This window comes from Hippopotamus amphibius, chromosome 9, assembly GCF_030028045.1.
Source record: "Hippopotamus amphibius kiboko isolate mHipAmp2 chromosome 9, mHipAmp2.hap2, whole genome shotgun sequence".
Taxonomy (NCBI): Eukaryota; Metazoa; Chordata; class Mammalia; order Artiodactyla; family Hippopotamidae; genus Hippopotamus; species Hippopotamus amphibius.
The window spans coordinates 112,463,388-112,487,243 of record NC_080194.1 but is presented as its reverse complement, the minus strand read 5'-3'; the positions used below and the strand labels follow the sequence as shown (position 1 = coordinate 112,487,243).

Here is a 23,856-nt window from a genome sequence, read left to right as displayed (position 1 = left end):
CAGGTTGAAAGTGCTTCGAAGGCTGGCAGCCTCTTGACCTGTCCATAACACCAGCCCTGAGTCTCCCAGACTTCTGGTTTGAGTCATTTCTGATGGTCTTTTATCCTCTCCAGGATCTAGGCCACTTCTGTTTTTTTCTGTCACCATTTCCTTCTTGGAATTGAACCCCCACACCCTTGGTGGCTCTTGTTCAAAGTTTCTTCATCGCTAAGAATTCCAGGGCCTTTCTCCAGCCATATTGTGTCTGAAGGCTCCTCAGGGCTGCTCCCCTCCAGGTGACATTGCTACTCCCGTCCCTCGTCCTGACCCCTCCCCAACTGCCCTGGCACAGCCCACTCCAGGGTCACCAACAGCCTCTGTAGCCAGAGACTTCCTCATTTCTTACTCACTCGCTGTCACTTGACAGCAGCCTGGGATGTTCACATTCCCTCTCTCCAAGCTGCCTTTCCTTTCTTTCTTTCTTTTTTCTTTTTTAAGACTTATTTATTCATTTATTTACTTATTTTATTTTATTTTATTTTTGGCTGCGTTGGGTCTTCATTGGTGCGCGCGGGCTTTCTCTAGTTGCAGCGAGCAGGGGCTACTCTTCCTTGCGGTGTGCGGGTTTCTCATTGCAGTGGCTTCTCTTGTTGTGGAGCATGGGCTCTAGGCACTCGGACTTCAGTAGTTGTGGCTCGCAGGCTCTAGAGCACAGGCTCAGTAGTTGTGGTGCACAGGCTTAGTTGCTCCCTGGCATGTGGGATCTTCCCAGTTCAATCCCATGGATCAAACCCGTGTCCCCTGCATTGGCAGGTGGATTCTTAACTGCTGCACCACCAGGGAAGTCCAAGCATTTTCACACTTACTAACTCAACTGTCCCAGCAACAATAGGAGGTATGTATTTTTATTATCACCCCCACTTTGCAGAGGGGGAAACTGAGGCATAGAGAGGTCAGAAGTCTAAACACATTTTTTTCACTTTAAGAGCCTTAAGGGGGCTTTCCGGGCCTGGGACCTGCTTCCCCTTCCCTCCTCTCCCACTGACCTCATCTCTTGTCACTTCCCACCTCCCACTCACTGGCTTCTATCACCGATTTCCTAAGAGGCACCCCTGTCTCATGCCTCTTCCACATTTGGCCACCCCTTCTGACATACGCTCCCCTCTAGTCAGTTGCTTTCAAGACTCACATCAAGTGTCACCTTTTCCAGGAAGCCTTCCTGGAAAGCCACATGCTTCCAATCTGGGTAAGATACTTTGTGACCAATGGGTACCTCTCCTCTCACAGCGACGTCTTACTGTTTACATATTTTTCTTTTGCTCTGACCCCAGGGCTGGGGCCTTGTGGTTTGTGATTTCTCTCTCTGATGATGGAGGGCTTGCATAATCAGCCTCAAATTAGACACGGAATAAATGAACAAGTGAGCAAATATCCACTCTGTGCTCCTCCCTGGGTCCAACTGCTTGACTCCTGGGCCCAGAGCTTTCCACGTCCAAAGGGGAGGGCTCCTACCAGAGTCTCTATTAGGGCCCTGACCCCACTCTGAATTCTACCCCTTTCCCTCCCCAGATTAACTGAAGTTTCGAGGTCAAGGGGAAACTTTTGCCAGTACAATGAGGGAAACTTGAGAGAAGTGGGGCAGGGCAGGAGATTTGCATCCACCTAAGCCTAGGTTGGGGAGACAAAGAGAAGCAAGTCATGTCATCTCTGATTAGAAAGACTCCTGGACGCAGAGTGTGTGGGCTGTCTGGCCCCTTTCTGGGCTCATTTTAGTTGTATTCTCCGCCCTCCGCCTCTGAGTCATACTGACAACTTCCCTCCCTGCCTCCGGCCTCCTGATCCCCTCTCTGCTCACTTGCTTCTTTGACACTTTGGTCCAGCTCTTCTCCTGGTGGCTTAGGTGCTCTGAAACCCACATCGGACCTTCCAGTCATGACCAGGACCAGGATTTTCCTCTTCCTGTTGATGGGTAAGCCGAGAGTCACGATGAAGGGGGAGGAGAGGATGGGGGGGTCCAGGTAGGGAGGTAGCTGAGAATGTATATTTTGGACTCAGACGTTAGAGGAGGGATCTGGAGTTATACCGGGCTTGGGATCTGGAGTTTGTGGAGGTCGAGAGGATACCGAACCTATTTTAGGGGGTGTTCAAGATATGCTGGAAGAGAGGCCAGTTGCCTGGACAATCCAGAGGTTTCTCAAGTAGGCAAAACAAGTCAATCTTGTAGTCTGTCCACTGCATCCCTTTGGCCCCAAGTTTTCCTGGATTCTTCCTCATAGGAGTCCCAGGGGAGGGGTGGGGAAGGAACGTCTTTAGAGCTTGGGCGTTGCTCTGTGGAAATGAAGAACTGAAACTTGCTAGCAGGCCCGTGGGTGAACTGCTATCTCTGGACCATCTGAAGGAGAGAAGCCAGGTTGAGAGAGGCCTGAGCCTAGGGGTCCAGAAGACCAGGAGATGCTGGGGCATTGCACCTGGAGGGGAGAGCGGAGTGGGGTCGGGGTGGGGGGCTGGGGGCCAGGGAGATGCAGCAGGAGGAAGACACTTCCCCAGAGCATGTCTCCTCATCCTCCTCCCCAGCTCTGGCTTCCTCTCGCTGCTTCAACTTGGACACAGACCAGCTGACAACCTTCTGTGTGGACAGCGCGGGGTTCGGACACAGCGTGGTCCAGTACGCCAATTGGTGAGCACTGCGTGGCGTCTGGTCTTTGGCACTCATCAACTCCTCCTCTGCACGGGGTCTGTCTCTCCCCGTATCCCTGGCTTTATTCGTAAACTCTCCCCTGTCAGCCGTGGCAATTCCCCTCAAGGCTATGAACTGAAAGAAGGGTCACCTTGCCATCTCCAAGACCCCAGCTAACTTTATTTCTTAAGCAATTACTAAGTGCCAGGCACCCCCTTGTGGATACTGATTTCATCCTCTCAGCAACCTTATGATGTAGGAATCCACCACTCAACATATGTTTACTGAGCATCTATTACGATATGTCTTAGGAGTCAGGCAAACACCAGAGAATAGAAGACAGAAAAATCTCTCCCATGCAGCATTTGAATTGTTACTGATTTTTACAGATGAGGAAACTGAGGCTCAGAGAGGGGAAGCAAACTGGTCAAGTGGCATTCTGGCTCTGGCATCCACACTCTTAGCTGCCGTGTTCTTTTCTCTTTTCTGCCCCCACCCCCACCCCAGGCTGGTGGTTGGAGCCCCCCAGGAACTAAAGGCTGCCAATCAAACGGGAGGCATCTACCAGTGTGACTACAGCACGGGCAGGTGTGAGCCCCTCCCCCTGCAGGGTGAGTCACTGCCCCCGCTGGGACCCAGGTCCAGGCTCCAGTGCTCTGGGGCCTGTGGGGAGCACAGGAGACCCACTTCCCAGCTTCAGCTCTGTCTGCAGACCCTTAGCCTCAGACTGGCTTCCTGACCCGCTCAGAGTCTCCCCTCCCATCACACCCGTGTAGTTCCATCAAGACCTGAGAGCCCGCTTCACCTGTCAGACCCCCTAATCTCCCCGAGTTCAGGTGCCCCTGGACTCCTCTGTCCTGAGGGTGACCGTGCACACATCTGTCCCTTCAGTGCCTCCAGAGGCTGTGAACATGTCCCTGGGTCTGTCCATGGCGGCCACCACCAACCCCGCTCAGCTGCTGGTGAGTTGCCCTGGGTCACAGGAGCGTCCTGAGGGGAGGAGTGGGCACCAGTGCTGGGGGTCTCGTGGAGGTTGGAGGTGCTGGGACGGGAGGGTGGGACAGAAGCAGGGACCACCCCTCCCACCAGGCCCCTCTGTCCGCAGGCCTGTGGCCCCACGGTGCACCGCGCATGCAGGGAGAACATGCACCTGACCGGGTTTTGCTTCCTGCTGGTCTCCCCGTCCCGGCAGGCCCAGAGGATCCTGGCTGCCCCGCAGGGTGAGTGCTTGGGGCCACTGAGTCCTTTGAGGAACGAACACACCTCCGACCTGGGTTTGCAGGGGGGCCAGAGACACTCTTACCGAAGTGGATAAAAAAGAAGGATCCAGAGAAAAAATTTACTGGATGGTATAGTGATTCTGAACATGGGCTGGAGGGGTCACCGCCTGTTTTTACACCTGCCGCATCCCCGTCCCACTGCAGGACTTTTCCTAGGAACTTTCCCTCTGTGAGCTTCAGTTTCTTCGCCTGCCTGGTGGTAAAAACACACCCAACACGGAGAGTAACATACAATGATCCTTGGCCAGGGTTTCGCGCGGTGCCTGGCGCTTGGTGAGGGCTCAATTAGTGCCAGCTGTTATACTTTTTGGAGTGAAGGGCATTTATTTTCACCTGCCACTCCCTGTGGTATAACCCATTGGTTTGTGCAGCAGGCTGGAAAAGTGTGATGAGAGTGCAGGCAGTCTGAGCAGGGTGTGTGCGTGTGTGCGTGCGTGCGTGTGTGTGTGTGTGTGTGCGTGTGTTTGTGTGTGTGTGTGCGTGTGTGCGTGTGTGTGTGTGTATTGAGGCACAGGGCCCAGCTTCCCGGGTGCTGACAGGAAAGAGGGATGAAGAGGTGAAACAGTGAGATTTTCAGACCCTACTGAGGCCGAGGCCTCTTCCTGGTTTCACATTCGCACTCAGGCCCTTGGGGAGACTGACATCCAAGGCCCTGAATGGGGTGCCCCTCCCAGCACCTCCTAGGCTCCAGATTCACCCACAGGTGCCTGGGCTTCTGTCAGGACACCCCTGGCTCTGATGGGGAGGCTTGGGGGCAGAAAGGGGAAGCTGGGAGCTAGATAGGGATCTCCGCCGGCCACCCTGGCTGGAGAGCTTCCACTTCTGAGGAAAGATTCTGCAATCACTCGGAGGAAGAGTGGGACCCAGACTGCAGCTGAGAGGAGTGCAGGACCAGTGTGGGGCTGTCGCCAGGGATGACATTAAAAATATTAAAGTACAGTTTGGCGCTGACCAACTGGGGATGGCCCCGGGCCAGGGGCTGGAGCAGGGTCCTTTTTTTGCTGGATGGTGGGCATGTTGGGGGAGAAGGTGGGGTAGGGCCTGGGGGGGCAGGGCACAGACAGCCAAGGAAGAAGGAGGGGCCCCCAGCCTGTAACCATCTGGATTGGAGGAATTGTCACTTTTTTATCCACCAGGTGTGAGCAGCTGAATCACAGATGTGGCCCCTTTAGAGACTTTAGGAGACCAAGGGGCCCTGTTCTAGGCAGGAGTTGTGACAGCCCCTGAGAGGGTGCGTCCTCACGTCCAGGATGCCTGGGCTTGGGGAGTGTCCCTCGGGGGACTGGTGCCACCTCCTTCCCCAGAGTGCCCGAGGCAGGAGCAGGACATCGCCTTCCTGATCGATGGCTCAGGCAGCATCTCCTCCACCAATTTTGCCAAAATGCTGAACTTCGTGAGGGCTGTGATGAGCCAGTTCCAGAGGCCCAGCTCCCAGGTGTGCCCTCGGGGGAGGGAAGGACCGTGCGCAGCCCCAACCCGCCCCACCCCCCGGGGAGGGAGGAACCCCCGGGGTCCTGGTGCCTCGGCCCAGCCCCCAGCCCTGCGTTGTTCTCCCAGTTCTCCCTGGTGCAGTTCTCCGACAGGATCCGGGTGCACTTCACGTTCGAAGACTTTGCGAGCAGTTCAAACCCACTAAGGCTGCTGGACTCCGTACGGCAGCTGGGAGGGTACACACACACGGCCACAGCCATCCTGATGGCCACGTGAGTCCTGAATCCTCCCAGGTCCTCCCTCAAAGCACCTGGGTCTTCCTCGGGGCCCCGTCTGTCTCCAAGAGGAAGGGAGAGGTGGACACTGGTGGGACGGGGGCATCCTGGAGGACGCGGCTGCTCCTTATTCTCCCAAAGGCATCAGAGGCTAAGAAGCAGCTCTGTTCACTGGCCTCTGCACCCTCATCTTCTCTGACAGAGAACAACTGTTGAGTGCCTCATCTGGGGCCCGAAAAGACGCCTCCAAAATCCTCATCGTCATCACGGATGGGCACAAACAAGGCGACAAGCGGAACTACGGGGACGTCATTCCCAGGGTGGAGGCCGCCGGCATCATCCGCTATGCAGTTGGGGTAGGACGTAGGGATGCCCTCCCACTGCTTCCTCCCCTCACATCCTCTTAAGGCACCTTCCCTTTCATGGACAGAAACCCCAGCTCTCTGTTTCTGCTACCTTCAGGATGAGAACTCTCTTCCAGTCTGAGGGGCCCGCATCCTTTTCCTTAAACTCCTCCGTGTTCTTGCCTGGGTGTAATCGTATTAACCCTGCAGGGTTGTTGTTGGACCCCAGCAGCCAGCAGACACGTTGTCGTTGCGACTACTTTCACTGAGTTGGTCTTTGCTGGGGACAGGTGGGATCGGCTTTTCACAGTCCACTTTCCCGGCAAGAATTAAATGACATCGCATCGAGGCCCTCCCAAGAACATATATTTACAGTGGAGGACTTTGATGCTTTGAGAGACATTCAAAACCAACTGAAAGAGAAGATCTTTGCCATTGAGGGTAAGCCAGAGATGGAATTGCTCACTTCAGAAGCCCTCACCCATAAATGCTTTTCCTTCTAGAACCTGGACCCCTGTGTCACGGGCCAGTCCTTCCCTTTGGGTATTAGTCTCCAACATGAGATCTTAAAGCTGAGGTCCTTCTTGAACCTGGCAAAGCCTGTCTTTCCCCATGGAAGCTAGGTGTCATGCCTTTCCCCAGGTACGCAGACCGTAAGCAGCAGTTCCTTCGAGTTGGAGATGTCCCAGGAGGGCTTCAGTGCTGTGTTCATGCCTGTGAGTGGGGCCCCCTTCAGGCCATGGATGTAGCGTAAGGCAGAGAAGGGAGGAGGGAAGGCAAGAGTGGGTGTCAGACGAGTGGGTGGAGTCCGAGGCAGGCATGGCTTTGGAACAGCCTATCTTCTTCTTCCTCCTGCCTGCTCAGCCCCGGAATCCTTTCCTCCTAGGATGGACCAGTTCTGGGGGCTGTGGGGAGCTTCAGCTGGTCTGGAGGTGCCTTCTTGTACCCCCCAAATACAAGCCCCACCTTCATCAACATGTCTCAGGAGCACGTGGACATGAGGGACTCTTACCTGGGTGAGGCAAGGCTGCGGTTGGAGGGCCAGGCAGGAGATGGGCTGCCCGGGAAGCCCAGGGGCCTGGGGTGGGGAGCGGAAGCCTGTGTGCTGAGGCCTGGTCCCTTCAGGTTACTCTGCAGAGCTGGCCATTTGGAAGGGGGTACAGAGCCTGGTCCTGGGGGCCCCCCGCCATGAGCACACCGGGAAGGCTGTCCTCTTCACACAGGTGTCCAGGCAGTGGAGGCCAAGGGCTGAAGTCACAGGGACCCAGGTAGGGTGTGGAGGAGGGTCTCCAGGGACAGAGAGGGAGGAGACGAAGGGGGTGTGGGGCCCGTGGGGGAGGTGCTGGTGTCTGGGGAGAGGTGGGACCTGGCCCAGAAGGGGGTGCTCCTGGCAGGGGTGGGCAGGATGACTCCTACTCTGTCCTCCAGATCGGCTCCTACTTCGGGGCCTCCCTCTGCTCCGTGGACGTGGACAGAGATGGCAGATCTGACCTGGTCCTCATCGGGGCCCCTCATTACTACGAGCACACCCGGGGGGGCCAGGTGTCCGTGTGCCCCTTGCCTCAAGGGGTGAGTAACCGATGAGACCCAGGCTGGATGGCGTCTGGTTGTGGGTGGAGGGGTCTCTTGGGTTGAGCCCTGACACTGTTTTTGTTCCGCAGAGGGCTAAGTGGCAGTGTGGTGCTGTCCTGCGAGGGGAGCAAGGCCACCCCTGGAGCCGCTTTGGGGCAGCGCTGACGGTGCTGGGGGATGTGAATGGGGACAGGCTGACGGACGTGGCCATCGGGGCCCCGGGAGAGCAGGAGAACCGGGGTGCTGTGTACCTGTTTCACGGAACCTCGGGAGTGGGCATCAGTCCCTCCCACAGCCAGGTGAGGCCCGGTCACTGTCCCTGTTGCTACAGCAACCTCCCTCTGGCTTCTCCCTGTCTTCCACACTGCCACTGGGAAAATTCTTCTTTCCCTCATCTTGCCTCTTTTGTCCAGCACTGGGCACCTAGTAGGCAGCAAGCCAAATCTGTGGAATTTGAGAAATGGAAACATCGGTACATTCCCTGCTTTGTATGGTGACTTGATACTCGAGTGGGTTCTCTATCCAAGCCTTTTAATCCTTCAGCAGTTTTACACTGTACATAGGCCAGGCATTAGCAAATGTATTTTAGAGATGAAACCTGGGGCATGGAGAAGATAAGTGCCTTGACTTGTCCAAGGTTTTTAGTGGGTCAAGAATGATGGTGACTCTAACCCAGTACTCCATCTCTCGGAGGCTCCCTTTGCCAATCGGTTTAGTTCCAGTGACCTCAGTCTGCCTGTCCACTCACCCCTTCATCTCCCTGGATGCCATGACTTTATTCTCTCCTGCCATCAGTAATCCTGCCAAATACCCGTAGGCAGGAGGCTTTCACCCAAGGCGGGCAGGGTTCCCTGAGAAGGGAGGGCTGCTTTCCCTGGCAAAAGTTAAGAAAGCCCCAATTAAAAAATAAGCAAAGGATCTGAAAAGACTTTTCTTCAAAAACGATATACAAATATGCACACGAAAAGATGTTCAACATCATTCGTTATCAGGAAATCAAAACCGCTTCACATCTACTAGGATGGCTAGAATCAGAGAGATGATAACAAGTGTTGGTGAGGATGTGGACTATCTGGCACTCTCATCCACTGCTGGTGGGAATGTATGGTGACGCAGCTACTTTGGAAAACAGCTCCTCAAAGGGTTAAACATAGAGTTACTGTATGACCTGGCAGTTCCACCCAAGAGAATTAAAAACACGTCCTCATGAAACAAGTTATACATGATTGTTTACATTAGCATTATTTATAATAACCAAAAGGTGGAAATAACCCAAACGCCCATCAATTCACGAATGGATAAATAAAATGTGGTATACCCACACAATGGAATATTATTTAGCCATGAAGGGAATGAAACACTGACACGTGCTACAACGTGAAAATAATAATTGAAAACATTATGCTAAGTGAAAGAAGCCAGACCCAAAGGACCACATATTGTATGATTCTATTTACGTGAACTGTCCAGAACAGGTAGACCCATAAATACAGAAAGTGGATTAGTGGTTGCCAGGGGGTGGGGGTAGAGGAAAGTGAGGGGCATGGGGGTGACTGCTAAAGGGCCTGGGGTGTCTTTTTGAGGTGATGAAAACATTCGAAAATTGATTTAGTCATGGTTGCGTAACTCTGAAGGTCCTAGAAACCTTTAAAAGGGTAAATTGTACAGTATGTGAATTATATCTCAGAGAGTTGCTAGAAAAAAAAGTCAAAGAAGATCCCTGCGGTCCTGTCCCTTCCCAACTACGTGATCTTAGTCACGACTCACCTTTCTGTAAAATGGTGACAATAATGGAATCAACCTTGCTGGGTGGCTGCGGTGAGGATTAAATGAGTTAGTACACATAGAGGACATGTAGAGCACCTAGATACACCTGTGCCTGGCACATAATGGGTGTTATATCACTATAATCAATTGTTGTTAATATAGTTTAACAACTGAAGGGGTTCTAAAGAACTTGGAATTTTAAGAAGAGGATGAAAGTCTTTATCGAAAATAACAAGAGCCTCCCCAGTAGTCATAAAACTGCATTCAGTCCACACCAACCTATTTTTTTTTAATTTTTTATTGACGTATAGTTGATTTATAATATTGTGCCAATCTCTGTTATACAGCAAAGTGACTCAGTTACATACATATATACATTCTTTTTAAAAATATTCTTTTCCATTTTGGTTTACCCAAGGAGATTGGATATAGTTCCCTGTGCTATACAGTAGGACCTTGTTGTTTATTCATTCTAAATGTAATAGTTTGCATCTACCAACCCCAAACTCCCAGTCCGTCCCCCCCTTCCCCCCTCCGCCTTGGCAACCACAAGTCTGATCTCTATGTCTGTGAGTCTGTTTTGTAGATAAGTTCATTTGTGACATACTTTAGATTCCACGTAGAAGTGATATCACATAGTATTTGTCTTTCTGACTTACTTCACTTAACATGATAATCTCTAGCTGTATCCATGTTGCCGCAAATGGCATTATTTCATTCTTTTTTATGCCTGAGCAGTATTCCATTGTATATACGTACCACATCTTCTTTACCCATTCATCTGTCGATGGACATTTAGGTTGTTTCCATGCTTTGGCTATTGTGAATAGTGCTGCTATGAACATAGATACTTGCATGTATCTTTTTGAATTATAGTTTTGTCCGGGTAGATGCCCAGTGGTGGGATTGCTGGATCATATGGTAATTCTATTTTTAGTTTTCTGTGAAACCTGCATACTGTTATCCATAGAGACTGCGCCAACTTACATTCCCACCAACAGTGTAGGAAGGTTCCCTTTTCTCCACACCCTCTCTAGCATTTGTTATTTGTAGACTTTTTAAAATGATGGCCATTCTGACCCATGTGACACACCAACTTGTTTAACCTCCTGCTGTAGCAGCTTAGAGGCTTATCTATGTAGCCCTTCAATTGCAAATATCACTTGGGTTACACCTGCAAGGCCTGACCCCAAGAGGAGGTCTTTCCAGATTCACTGGCCCACTGTGACTTTCCTACTTTCCACCATGATGTAGCCCATCACATACTTGACTGGGAAAGGCTTGCCTTGTTCTATGAGGGCCCACACACCCCTGAGGACATAGGGGTGAGGTCAGTTCTCCTGCACGCAAGGTTGCCTGGCTGTGTTTGTACTATTTCTACCCCGTCTTCCTTTCTAGATTCCCTTGGTAATTGGCAAATTTCTCTTTCATTTTATTATTACTTCTCTTTTTATTTTTAATTAATTGACTTTTTTTTTTTTTTTTTTTGCTGCATTGGGTCTTTGTTGTTGCACGTGGGCTTTCTCTAGTTATGGCGAGTGGGGGCTACTCTTCATTGCAGTCTCATTGCAGTGGCTTCTCTTGTTGCAGAGCATGGGCTCTAGGCGTGCGGGCTTCAGTAGTTGTGGTGCACGGGCTTAGTTGCTCCACGGCATGTGGGATCTTCCCGGACCAGGGATCGAACCCTTGTCCTCTGCATTGGCAGGCAGATTCTCAACCTCTGCGCCACCAGAGAAGTCCCTATTATTACTACTCTTAATGTCTGCCAGTCCCAGCAGTGCCCAGAGATTTAAAGGGCATACTCTTCAAGGGATTGGTTGTGACAGGAGCCATGGAAATGAAAGGGAAGGGACCCACAGGGCAGGTGGTCCAGGCGTGTAGAATCTGCGTATGGGTGAAACCACTCCCCATCCTGACCTGGTTGGTCCCTCCTTGTCTACTGAAGAGGCAGGGTGGCTATGGGAAGCCAAAAGGGGTCTTGGGCATGAGGTCAGAGAATCTGATTTCAAGGTCTGGAATTGACTTCTTAAAGGCCCTATAGCCTTGGCACCATCTTCGATGTGAGAGGTGGGGCTGGATGAGCCCTGAGGTCCCTTCCAGCTTTGATACTCATAGTAAATTATTGACTAGTGACCATACGCCAGGTGCTGTTCTAAGAACTCTGTGAATTAATTCACTTAGTGCTCCGAGGTGTTATTATCCCAGATGAGGGATGAGGGAACTGAGGCACAGAAAGACTGACTCCTGGCCTAAGGTCTCGTGGCTCAGAAGTGAAGGAGCCAGAATCAGAACCCAAGCTGAGTGAGTGAACGGAGCTCGGGTCACCAGGCCAGTCTTTCCATCTCCACTTCTTCATTTATGTCCTAGAAATCTTCCCTTGTCTCTAGTTACCATTTCCCCAGCGCACCTCCTCTTTTTAGGCACTTCTTGGAGACGTCTTTTTACTGCTCACCCCTTCGTTTTGTCTCCTGCACCCCCACCTCCCTGCTCCTCTTGTTGCTTCCGTTCGTTTCCCTCACTCCCCAACCTGACTTGCCTCTCCCTCTCTGGCCAGCGGGTCACAGGAGCCCAGCTCTCCCCCAGCCTCCAGTACTTCGGGCAGTCGCTGAGCGGGGGTCAAGACCTCACCATGGATGGCCTGGTGGACTTGGCCGTGGGGGCCCAGGGGCACGCGCTGCTGCTCAGGTGAGAACAGGTTTCCCTGGACGCTCCCTGGGTGGTCCTGGGTCTGCCTAGAACACCAGCCTCCCTACCCCTGCCTCCACGGTGTTCTCCGGGGCCCAAGGTCTATCCTCAGCTCAGTGTTCTGCCCGCAGGACCAGACCCGTGCTCAGGGTGTGGGCAAACATCCGCATCACACCTTCAGAGATCTCCAGGGCTGTGTATGAGTGCCACCAGGAGGTGGCCTTGGCCCAGCCTCTGGGGGAGGCCATTGTCTGCCTTCAAGTCCATCAAAGTCCCAAGAACCGGCTGAGTGAGTGGTTTCCCCTCCAACCCAGGATACCCTGACCCTGAGAGTCCCCAAGCCCAAGACTCCTGTCTCCTGCCTTGCAAGATGCCCACCTGGGAAGTTCCTCACTCTCTCAGCCTTTTCCATCCCCCGCTTTCCCCTACAGCTGACCTCCAGAGCATTGTGACCTTTGACCTAACCCTTGACCCTGGCCGCCTGAGTCCTCGTGCTGTCTTCGAGGAAACAAAGACTCGGAATCTGACTCGTGTCCGAGACCTGGGGCTGACACAGCACTGCGAGGCTGTGAGATTGCTCCTTCCGGTGAGGGGGCCTCAGAGTCCTGGGAAAGGAGGCAATTCTTAGGCTGGCAGAGGGCGGGGCAGGGAAAGAACGGATGTGTTCTGGTCCTTGCTCCGCCCCAGCACAGCACACAGAATGCAGGAGGCGCTTGACACGTGTTAACACAGAGAGTGAGTGAGTGAAGGGATAGATGAGATTGGCTGCACCTGCCAGAGCCTTTACACGGCTGAATTTCAGGAAAAAGAGGACGCCTGTTTCAGCGCGTGATGGAGCGATGGGGCGGTGGGGCTGGGATTCTTTTATCCAGCTGCTCCTCTGATCAGCCCCTGTCCTCGGAGCCAGGGAGCCAGCAGTGGACAAAGCAATCCTGCCTGGGGAGGCTGTGGGGGAAGATCAAATTCCTAGATGACAGATGTCAGGTAGTGATGAAATCCATGAAGAGAGGTAAAACTGGGGAGAGAACAGATAGGGTGTTGGGGCGCCCCTGGGAGCAGTTTGGGGAGACCCTGAGTAGAGTGAGTAAGCCTGTGGGAGGCTGGGGGAAGGATGTTCAAGACCAAGGCCAACCACAGCAGAGATCCCGCATGCAGGACCTTATGTGTGAGCCTTTATGGGGGGGCAGGTAGGTACCACGGTTGCTCCATTTTATGGATGAGGAGACCGGACCCAGCGAGTGGCTGCGAGGGTGCATTTCTTAGCCAACTGCTCCCTCCAATGTCCGTCCCCCAGGCCTGTGTGGAGGACTCGGTGACCCCCATCATCTTGCGTCTCAACTTCTCCCTGGTGGGCAAGCCCATCTCTGGCTTTGGAAACCTCCAGCCTATGCTGGTGGTGGATGCCCAGAGATACTTCACGACCTCTGTGAGTCCTGGGCTCTTCCAGAGGGGGTGGAGGGTGTGGACTCCAGATCTTGGGGAAAACCCTTCTTTCCCTTCCCTCTCAGCTCCCCTTTGAGAAGAACTGTGGCACCAATCACGTCTGCCAGGATGACCTCGGCATCTCCTTTGGGGTCTCGGGGTAAGCGTCCAGCCCCTCAGATCTGCCCTGGTCCCCCAGCCCCCTTCCTGGAACCTGGAACTCCTGCCAGTCCCCGTTTCCCCATTCTGTGTTTCATTCCCACACCGTTTCCAGCCTCGATCACAGAATCACCTCCTCTCTCCCACCCCAACACCTAGCTTGAAGACCCTGATTGTGGGGAATAACCTGGAGCTGAACTTGGAAGTGAGAGTGTGGAATGATGGTGAGGACTCCTATGGAACCACAGTCACCTTCTTCTACCCGCCGGGGCTGTCTTACCGACGTGTGGCAGGGGTCCAGGTATTGTCCCCTCTGGGCAAGGAAAGGCTGATGGCAGGGGATAAGCAGAGACTTCTGTGTTGGGTTCAAGGCTCAGGCAGGGCTTCCATTGTTTAGCAGCCTTCTGTAAGCCAAGAGGGCTGGGTTGAGCATGGTTGGATGGACGTGGTTGTGTTGTCTGGGGCATGCCTTGACTCATTCTGTGTTCAACTCTGGGCTTGGCATTTTAAGAATGATGGTCAGGAGTGAGTTCCCAGGAGGCTGCTAATGTGAAGAGTGCAGGGGCCCTGCTTTACGTTTCTTTGTATTCCACGTCGTATCAATATTCCTCTTTTAAAGGAAAACACATCGCGGCCTTCAAACATTTTAAAACACTGTTCTGGGGAATTCCCTGGCCGTCCAGTGGTTAGGACTTGGTGCGCTCACTGCCTTGGCTTGGGTTCAGTCTCTGGTTGGGGAATTAAGATCCCACAAGCCATGCAGTGCAGAAAATAAAATATAAAATAAAATAAAGTAAAATAAAATAAAATAACTGTTCTGTAGAAGAAGGAGTTGGATTTATTGGTTACTCTAGATCAGAGCTTGGCATATTTTATCTACAAAGGGCTAGATAGTAAATATTTCAGCTTTGTGGGCCATGCGGTGTCTTCACATCTTCTCAGCTCCACTGATGTAAAGTGAAAGCAGCCATTGACAATATGTGTATGAATGAACATGGTTGTGTTCCAATAAAACTTTATTTATAAAAATTGGTGCCAGACTGTCATACAGCAATCCCTGTTGCGGAGACAGAACTAGGAGCATAGGAAGTCAAAGAGAAACAGGTTTTTAACAAAAATTTTATTATGAAAAATTATGTTAAATATTTACAAAAAAGTTCAACAACCCCCCCCACCCCCCCAGAATTAATGCCCAGGTTCAACAATGATCAGCATTTCGCCACATTTATGTCATCTGGTTTTTCCCCCCCTTGCTCAAGTATTTGAGGACCAATCCCAGACATCTCGTCATCACACATCTTCCTATTTCACTGTTATGGGCAGTGGGGCCATTTACATGACCTCATAGCCATTATCACATCCAATGACATGAATGGTTCATTGGTTTTTAGACCATAATCAACTTTCCTTTCCTGTCTCAAAAGTATCTTTTTAACTGGTTCATTTGAACCAACATCTAAACTAGGTCCACACATTACATTTGGTTGGTCTGCCGTGTCTCTCTTAAGCTAGTCTTCCCAATGGGAGCATCTGTTGATCAACGCAGGAAGAAATACGCTAAGAATGGCAAACTCCAGCTGTGTGAGGGGTGAACACCCTATCACTGGAGGTGCTTCTGTGTACATCAACGAAATTCTATGTGTGGACCTTTGTTGGATATTGCTTTTAAAAATGAACTGTAATGTAACCTTTTTGGAGACCATCTGGGGAGACAAAATATGACCCGTATATGAGCTGATCTTAGGGATCAGCTTTTGTTGAGTATGACTTGTTGAGTCCTGGGCTTATGTTAAAAAATACCCTTATCTATTGGTGGTATACACTGAAGACTTTCCAGATGAAAGTATGTGATGTTAGGACTGTGATTTATTTTTATTTATTTATTTATTTTTTTAGGGGTGTGCTTTAAATTATTCAGGAAAAAAAGAAAAGAGTGGAGAACTGCTGAATAAAACAAGAGTAGAAAAATGTTGGTCATTTAAGCTGAGTGGTGGGGACAGGGGGTAGATTTGTGTATTCTTTCCACTTTTGAGTATATTTGAAATTTTCATAATATAAACCTTTTAAAAAGAACCATAAATGGAAAAGGAAGAAATGCTAATAAGTCTGGGATTTCTACATTAGGAGGAAGTTTGACCAGATAGTGTTCCAGGATTTTTTTTTAAAGAAACATAGCCTTAAGGTGGATTCCAGGAAACTGTCACTACTTTATGGAGTCTCGTTGGCGCACGAACAAATGCTCACTGGCCTTGGTTGATCTGCGCTTCCTTAGAACCAGCAGCAGTCACGTTCCCTGCGCCTGACCTGTGACAGCGCCCCCGCTGGGAGCGAGGGCACCCGCAGCACCCGCTGTAGCATCAACCAGTTCATCTTCCGTGAGGGCGCCCAGGTCAGCCTTGCTTCTGCCCACACCTACTCCCCTGCCCCCCACCCCGTCCCACTCCTCGGTGACCTCCATTTCCGTTCCTACCTCTTCCTCAGATCACCTTCATGGCCACCTTTGACGTCGCCCCCACGGCCACGCTGGGAGATCGGCTGCGTCTCGCAGCCAATGTGAGCAGGTGAGCTGGGCCAGGCCCGGGGCAGCGCCCCCATCCCCTCAGCCTCCTCCTCTGCAGAACTTGCCACCTGGGGTCCTCCTCTTTTTCCAGTGAGAATAACAGCCCCAGGACAAGCAAGACCACCTTCCAACTGGAGCTCCCGGTGACGTACGCTGTCTACACCGTGATCAGCAGGTACCACACCACCACCTCAGAGGGGCCCTCCTCCATCACCCCGTGGGGCTCGGGGAATTCTCTCTGCAGCAGCTGGACATCTGCCAAGGTTACGTTCCATCACCGCCCCCTCAGTTGGTAGATGACACTGCTAGCAGCATTTACTAACCAGTCATCGAGTGCTTCCTGTGGGCTGTTAATGATAATAATAATTGTGACATTATCATCATTACATCCTACATTCAATAGAGGCTACAGTTCTCAGAAGCCTTTCTTAAAAGCCTCAAGATCGTCCTAGGTTCCCTAAGACATGAGACGTGACCTTGTCTTCAAGGTTCTTACGGCCGTTTGGGGGAGCAAGTTTGTCCTGATTCAAGGCAGACTCTCCTCAGGGGCCTCCCTGTAGTTCTGCATCCTGAGGCTACGTGAGTATCCAAGGGGGCAGGGGGGCACTAGGGCCTCCTGTCGGGAGAGGCTTCAGCCAAGCATTGAAGGGTCCGTGGCACTGGGCTGAAGCCTTGGCATTTGGCCAGGACAATTCCTCATCGCCAGGAACACCCTGCAGGGCGTTTAGGACCACCCTCCTCCTTTTCCCAGTCTGCTTTGGGAAGGACAGGGGGAAATGACCTGCTGGCTGCCGAGGCTGGGGATCAGGGAAAAGCTGGGTGAAAGGCAAAGGGCTCAAAAGCTGCCCAAGGAGGGGTTCACACAGTGTTTGACACCAAGGAGTCGAGTCATGGGCTTGAGCAGATACCTTCCTTCAACAGACACCTTCCTAGCACCTGCTCTGTTGCAGGCACAGTGCTGTGGTTACTTTCCATCAAGTCATGTGTCACTCTGCAAAGATTTATTGAGCCCCTGTTATGTGTAATCAGCACCAGACAACCCCCTGCCTTTGTGGGATCCACACACTCGTGATGTGCAGCAGACCCATGGGGCTTAGCCTGGGTCCCGTCCCCCGCTAGCTCCCCCCACAGGCCTCCTTGGATTAGCTCCTCCTGCCCTGGGTTTCACACTGTCCTTCACGCCTGCACACGGGGGCCCTCAGCAGCCCGAGCAGGTGCAAGCGCAGAGCGTGCTTGCTGGCGGGTGCCCTGGGGTTATCACACCTGCTTGCAGGGGACCCGCAAGCAGGACATGCCATGCCTCGGTGTGTGTGACTCTACACTTGTGTTCTGCAGTTGTGTTTCTGTGTGTAGGGGCTCTCAGAGGGGCCCCGAGGACAAGCTGGGGTGTTTTGGGGAGCCAAGCATGCGACTTTAGAGTAAGAGTGGGGTGAGAGTTTGTGTGGTGCAGGTGAAGCGCAGGTGCACATGGAGTGGAGCGGGGTGGGGCAGGGAGAGCAGCCATCCGGTGAGGGGCCAGGCTGGCCACTGAGTCTCCAGGGGGGCCTAGGCGGCCTTGAGGTGCTGTTATACTGAGACCCAGTGAAGAGTCTGTGGGGAGCCCACCCTCGCCTCCAAACCCCAGGCCCAGAAAAGCTGAGGAGGGAATTCCCTGGTGGTCCAGTGGTTAGAACTATACACGTTCATTGCTGAGGGTGTGGGTTCGATCCCCGGTCGGGGAACTAAGATGCCACAAGGGAAAAAAAGAAAGAAAGGAAGGAAGGAAAGAAGGAAGGAAGGAGGGAGGGAGGGAGGGAAGAAGGGAGAAAAGCAGTGGAAACAGGAGAGAAGGGCCCCAGGGAAGGCCTCTGGGAGACCAGAGGGGCGGGCCCCGCAGATATTTGTCAGCAGCGTCGCCCTGAGTCTCCCTAAACCTTTGCTGTGTCCCACCTGCCCATCCAGCCTCCTCCGCGTCCACGGAGGCCTGGAAGGAAAACCCAGGCGCAGAGAGGGCGGGGCCTGGCTCCCTCTCCCCCGGGTCAGTGGCAGGGCTCTCAGTCCCTGTCACCCCACCCCCCGCCCAGCCGCCTCGGCAGTCTCCTCTGTGGGCAGCCTTGCAAGAGCCTCGCACCCTGCTCGAAGCCCAGCCCTGCTCCCTAAACCCTCCCAAGTCAGCCACAGACCTCTTTCCAGACCACCCCAGGGGCCTCTGACCCCCCGTCCTGCCATGCTCGCAGCCAGAGCCTCCTCGGGAGGCCCTCATGGAACGTCACATCTGCCCTTGCCTCCTCTCCCCGCAGCCACGAACAATCCACCACGTACCTCAACTTCTCGACCTCCCAGGAGGAGGAAAGCAGCGGGATCCAGCACAGATACAAGGCACGTGCCGGGGACTCGGGGGCCCAGGAGCCAGAGATCTGGGGGTGCTGTGAGGCTCGGCATGATCTTTGCCCTCACTGTCCTCCGTGCAGGTGAACAACCTGGGGCAGAGGGACCTGCCTGTCACCATCGACTTCTCAGTGCCCGTGGAGCTGAACCAGGTGGCCGTGTGGGAGGACACAGAAGTCCTCCACCCCCAGGTACTCAGAGACTGCATGGCCCCTCCACTGACGCCCTCTACCTGGACGCCTTGGTCCTCATGAGTCCCTGATGGCCCCATCACGTGCTTTCTCCCTGTACCTTTTTCCTAGAACCCATCCATTCAGTGCTCTTCAGCGAGGACAACGCCCACAGAGTCTGACTTCCTGACCCACTTTCAGAAGAAGCCTGTCCTGGTGAGCGTGCCCTGGGCTGTCCCCCGCCGGGAGCCACACTTCAGAGGAATTTAATTCAGGAATGCCTGTTACAGGAGATGGATGTCTGCTGAACAGCCTGCTTGAGCGCGGATGTGGCTGCTCCCCTCAAGTCAGACAGTTGAAAGCTGTCTTTTACCTTCAAACCCGTCTTTCTCTGGCCTGATGCCACTTCTCTGCCCCCAGGACTGCTCCGTTGCTGACTGCCTGAGGTTCCGCTGTGACATCCCCTCCTTCGGGGTCCAGGAGGAACTTGACTTCATCCTGAAGGGCAACCTCAGCTTCGGCTGGGTCAGCCAGGTGTGCAGCTCCAACAGCAGAGGCCCTTCCCCAGATGTGTCTACGCCCACCTCAACCCAGGGCGTTTCTCTAACCCCGAGCCCTCCCCAGGGCTAGTAGTTCCCAGCCCTCCCCTTCTCTTTTGCAGACGTTGCAGAAGAAGGTGTTGGTCGTGAGTGTGGCTGAAATCACGTTCAGCAGATCCACGTATTCCCAGCTTCCAGGACAGGAGGCATTTTTGAGAGCCCAGGTAGTGACTGTGTGGTAGGCAGTGGCCGGGCTGGTCAGAGGACTCCTGATACTAAATCTGGGATGCTGGGGGGGGGGCCTGCAAGCCTGGAGAGAGGAAGGATGGAGGTCCCTGGGCAGGACAATGGTCCCTTAGCCCATGAGTGCTTCTGTATCTCACCCTTTGGAGCAGAGCCTGATGAAGGAGGGGAGGGAGTTAAAGGGGACCTGGGAGGAGCCTGGAACAGCAAAAGTCCTGGTACTTTCTGACGGGGTCATCTCCACTCCAGACGGAGCTGGTGCTGGAGAAGTATGAGGTCTACAACCCCCTCCCCCTCATCGTGGGCAGCTCCGTGGGAGGACTGCTGCTGCTGGCCCTCATCACAGCCGCACTATACAAGGTGAGTGTTTTCACCCCTCTCCTGACACCACCAGCATTTGAAAGAGTGTAAGAAAGAGCTCACCGTGGAGTCCGGCACACCTTCTTCCTCAGTCACTGCACGTGAGAGATCCTTCCCACCGGTGACATCACCAGTCTCCAATTGACCCCATGTCTTTCTGTTTGATTCTCAAACCTCCTCTAATCTGTCTCCATTTCTTTTCTACACTTCTCCACCTCTTTACATGTTTCCCTTGAAGGCAAATGAGAACATAAAGGCACAGCCCGGGACTTGATGTTGACACCACCACTGATGCTTCTCTTGACCATTGGCACGTGCTTCGTCCATGCTGGGTCTCGGTTTCTCATTCTGAAGGTGGTTCCACCCAGCTCGCAGAACTGTGGCAGAGTCTAAAGGACGCAATTTATATAAAGTTCCTAGTGCGGTGCTGGAACATGGTGGGGGCTCCTGCAACGGTGATTGCGGGCCTCCCCATCATCTCTTTTCCTCTCGTCTGCTGGACTTCCTGATTTTCTTGTCCTTCCTCCCCAACAGGCTGGCTTCTTCAAACGTCAGTACAAGGAAATGATGGAGGGAGCAGATGGACAGACTGCCCCAGAAAATGCCACAGGAGACCCCCAAGCTGCTCAATAAGAAACTACCTCCTGTTCTCCTTTAGACTCGCTCTCCCCTGAGAGGTTCCCTGGCCTTCTTACTCTCACCCAAGTCAGGCCTGATGGGGAAGAAGTGTTCCACGTGGGGGAGGCTGGCATCAGGCTGCTTTCTCTCTTTGGGAGGATGCCGTGTGTTTGCACAAAGGCCCCTGCCTGGGAAGGGCCGTGGGTCTGGTCAAGGCTCCAACTGGAAATCCCAGGACAGGATCCCTGCTGTGCCCTCCCTGAGGACTTGACTTGGAATTTCTACCTGGAAATACATGGACAATGGCCCCAGGCTCCAGTCTCCCTTCCTCCACTAAGCACCAATGATCTTCCTAAAATACAGTTCTGAACCAGGCTCTCACCCTCATCCATCTTCAGTGCCTCCCCATTACTTGCCGGGTAACCTCTGAACTCTCCAGCTTGTGAACCAAGACACAGATGTTTCTTACAAACCCTGGGATTTGTAGGGGTTTGTACAAATGCAGGGGACATTGTTTGCATATGGTTAGTGATTGGAGAGCACGTTGAGGTCCTCTATCGGGGACCTGCTGCCCCCAATAAGGTCATTCTTATTATTATGTCACCCAGCTCAGCATAACACTCAAAGTTGTGCCTGGTGCTGAGCTGGGAGTCAACGCACAGCCGGCCGTTCCCTGCCCTGGAGAGATCCCACTGCTGCCATCACCAAGGTGCTCGGGCCATGTGGATGTTTTAGTTAGAAAAACAGAAGGAGAGGCAGTTGACCATGTAATTTGAGGGGAAGCTGGAAAGTGGTCCTTCACCTCCACCCAAAACTAACTCCCTCATCTACCCTAGGGTCCAAAACCCTTTTGGATTTGGAAGCTTTGGGATCTCAGAAGGACCAGTTATGATGAAATGGCCTCAGTCTGGGCTCCAATTTAGACTTTATGGGCTTTAGAGTGTTGTTTCTCAAAATGTGCTCCATGAACCTCTGGTGGTCACCAACGGGCTCCTAAGTGCTATGTTTTAGAGGAAAAAAAAGCAAGAAACAGTTTCAAACCCACACACCTCGCACATTTGAACCTGGTGACTGTCACAGAAATCCTGCTATATCCTTAATAATTGTGTTCCTCAAGCTTGTGCCTGGACTCCAGGACTCCAGTGGCCTCTTGTCTAACATGCAGACAGTGGGAGCTACTTTTACATAATCTTCCTCTGTGTTTTATTGCTTCCCTTCGTTATGTTTGCATTTTTCAGAGTTTCTATCAAATTGCATTATATCCCCAAATCACAAAAGTGGATCCACGGCTCAAAAATTATTCATTGAGGCATAAATATTGTGATTAAAAAAATAAAACATAATTGCTGCGACTTTGAATCATGTCCTCAAAATCAGTATTGCACGAGCTTCCCGTGCACATTTAGTGTAAGGATGTACGAATGCGGGGATGAGTGATTGTGGGCCGAGAGGTAAATCTATCTAGAATATACACCATCTGAAAATTGGATTTTATTGGGTCAGGTATCTGTTTGTTCCTAGGCTGTTGTCCATTATGAAACTTTGTCACATCGTACCATGAAACTATCAGTTTTTGTTTCATTTTCAAATAAAGTATAATGACCTCTCACATAAAGCAACAGAGATTTCTTAGAACACCTGCAACATATCACTTTCCCATCTACAATCAATTAATTTTATCATTAAAGACAGAGAAGACAGAAAAACTCCAGCGGCATAAATCAAAGTTGCTTTTGATAGCAAAAACATGTGCAAATCACATAATTTCCAAGACACTTGTAAAACCAGCAGTGAGGTTAATGTCTATACCTTGGGTGCAAGTAACAGGAGCCCACAAAGTACATAAAGGCACATAAAAAGGCCTTCACACAAGAGGTCCAGTAGACCCCTGGCCACTGAGTCTCAAGATCAACTTGCCTTCACGTGGGAGGGGCAACAGTGCACCTTTCAAGTGCTCCCCAAGGCTGCCTGCACAGCCCCACTGTATGTCATGGGATGGTAGCCCAAGACCTGTTCCTGTTCTCCTTCCCCATGTTAGGAAAACAGGCCCGTTACTTTAATGATAGACTATTAACATACAAAGACTTGCCTCTGCTCAGGGCGCTCTGCAGACTTTGCTGGAACATGTATGAGGGAGAGGATGGGTGGGTGACCCCAGAGAAAATCCAAGGTCCAGGCACTGCTGTCAAGTTTTGAGGAGTCCTTTGTTCGGGTAAAGTGCACCCTGTCCCAGAAGCTGTGATTGATGGGGTGCAAGCCTATCCAACCCCTAAGAATGAGAAGGAGGTGCAAGTGTCTGTAGGATTTGGGGTTTGGAGGACTTGTATTCCCCATCTGGCACAGTGCCTCCATCCCTTAACTGCCTGATAAAGAAAGGGCACGTGTGGGACTGGGGATCAGAGCAACAAACTGCCTTTGGGAAGACAAGACACTAGTGAAGCAGATGAAAGCTCTGGGCATGTCCCAAGCAGGGTTACCATTGGAGTTAAATGCATCTGTGACTCCGGAAGTTATGGGTTGAACCTGGCAGCAGAGACAATAGGAGACAGTACTCCTGAGTAATTCATTCTTGGCTCTTAATGTCTTTTTCTCTGCTCCCTCTCTGCCTTTAAAAACGTTTCCCTTTCTACAGCTTAATGGAGCTCCTTTCTACTGCTAGTTGAAATGGTTAATAAAGCCAGTTAGACCTTTGAATTTAACTCCATTGAATTTTTGTCATTTAACACATTTGGTGGCAGCATTGGGATCAGATCCAAAGCCACCCCTGATGGCACTTGGATACCATGAGAAACACAAGCATGGTACCCCATGAACTCTTTGAGGTCACTGTTTGTTTGTTTGTTTATTTGTTTGGTTTCTGCCATTTCTAAGAGTTGTAGGTAAGTTTCTCTCAGTTCTGTGGTCCACTGTCTTTACATCAAGCTCCTCATCTAATTGACTTTTCAGTCCACAATTCCCCAGTTCTTGAGTAGTTAACCCAACCATTAATTCTATCCTGAGAGCCACACGGGAACTGTTAGTGGCAGTGCACAGTTCCCATTAATGTGGTGACCCCAGGTGAAGTTCCCATGTACTGAGGGCTGCTGGTTCAACCTTCTCCGCAGCCCAAGGCTCCACAGGAGACGCTGGTGCTGTGTGCAGGGTCTTGGGTTGGCCAGTCCGCAGTACCTTCTAAACTCAACCCTTGGTTCTGTCCTCAGATTCCATGCTGGGAACTGCTGGCAATTTAGTCTTCTGTTCCCCATTTGTTTGGAATCCTTTCTCAGATTCCATGGTAGGAACTGCTGGTGACAGCTGCAGTTCTCCATTTGTTTGGAATCTGTCTGCAGTCCCCATTCTTTGGAGTCTGCTGGTTCAGTCCTTTCCCTAGTCCCTAGTCTTTTGATTACAGATGGTGTCCACAGTTCC

The 23,856-nt window shown here is 52.1% G+C and overlaps 1 protein-coding gene across 1 annotated transcript; it reads left to right on the top strand.

Annotated features, from left to right (window-relative positions):
- Positions 1–1,896: 1,896 nt before the first annotated feature.
- On the top strand, positions 1,897–21,995 carry ITGAX (integrin subunit alpha X). Its single transcript, XM_057748654.1, has 30 exons — positions 1,897–1,948; positions 2,554–2,656; positions 3,164–3,267; positions 3,548–3,618; positions 3,762–3,876; positions 5,241–5,371; positions 5,494–5,639; positions 5,845–5,998; positions 6,277–6,427; positions 6,629–6,702; positions 6,873–7,002; positions 7,112–7,254; positions 7,415–7,555; positions 7,648–7,857; positions 11,880–12,010; positions 12,142–12,299; positions 12,442–12,596; positions 13,305–13,436; positions 13,519–13,592; positions 13,751–13,892; positions 15,864–15,980; positions 16,073–16,152; positions 16,243–16,326; positions 18,431–18,509; positions 18,602–18,709; positions 18,821–18,904; positions 19,109–19,222; positions 19,350–19,451; positions 19,720–19,830; positions 20,365–21,995. Exons 1-30 carry the CDS (start codon positions 1,912–1,914, stop codon positions 20,461–20,463), a joined length of 3,480 nt encoding a protein of 1,159 aa, XP_057604637.1. The 5' UTR covers positions 1,897–1,911; the 3' UTR covers positions 20,464–21,995.
- The last annotated feature ends 1,861 nt before the right edge of the window (positions 21,996–23,856 follow it).

What these genes read in the sequence shown, in the direction of transcription:
- ITGAX (XM_057748654.1), top strand. Translation starts at nt 1,912, where the DNA reads ATGACCAGGACCAGGATTTTCCTCTTCCTGTTGATGG. An exon ending in CTGTGAGATTGCTCCTTCCG is followed by an intron (nt 12,597 to 13,304) that starts GTGAGGGGGCCT and finishes TCCGTCCCCCAG; the next exon opens with GCCTGTGTGGAGGACTCGGT. An exon ending in CTCGCAGCCAATGTGAGCAG is followed by an intron (nt 16,153 to 16,242) that starts GTGAGCTGGGCC and finishes CTCTTTTTCCAG; the next exon opens with TGAGAATAACAGCCCCAGGA.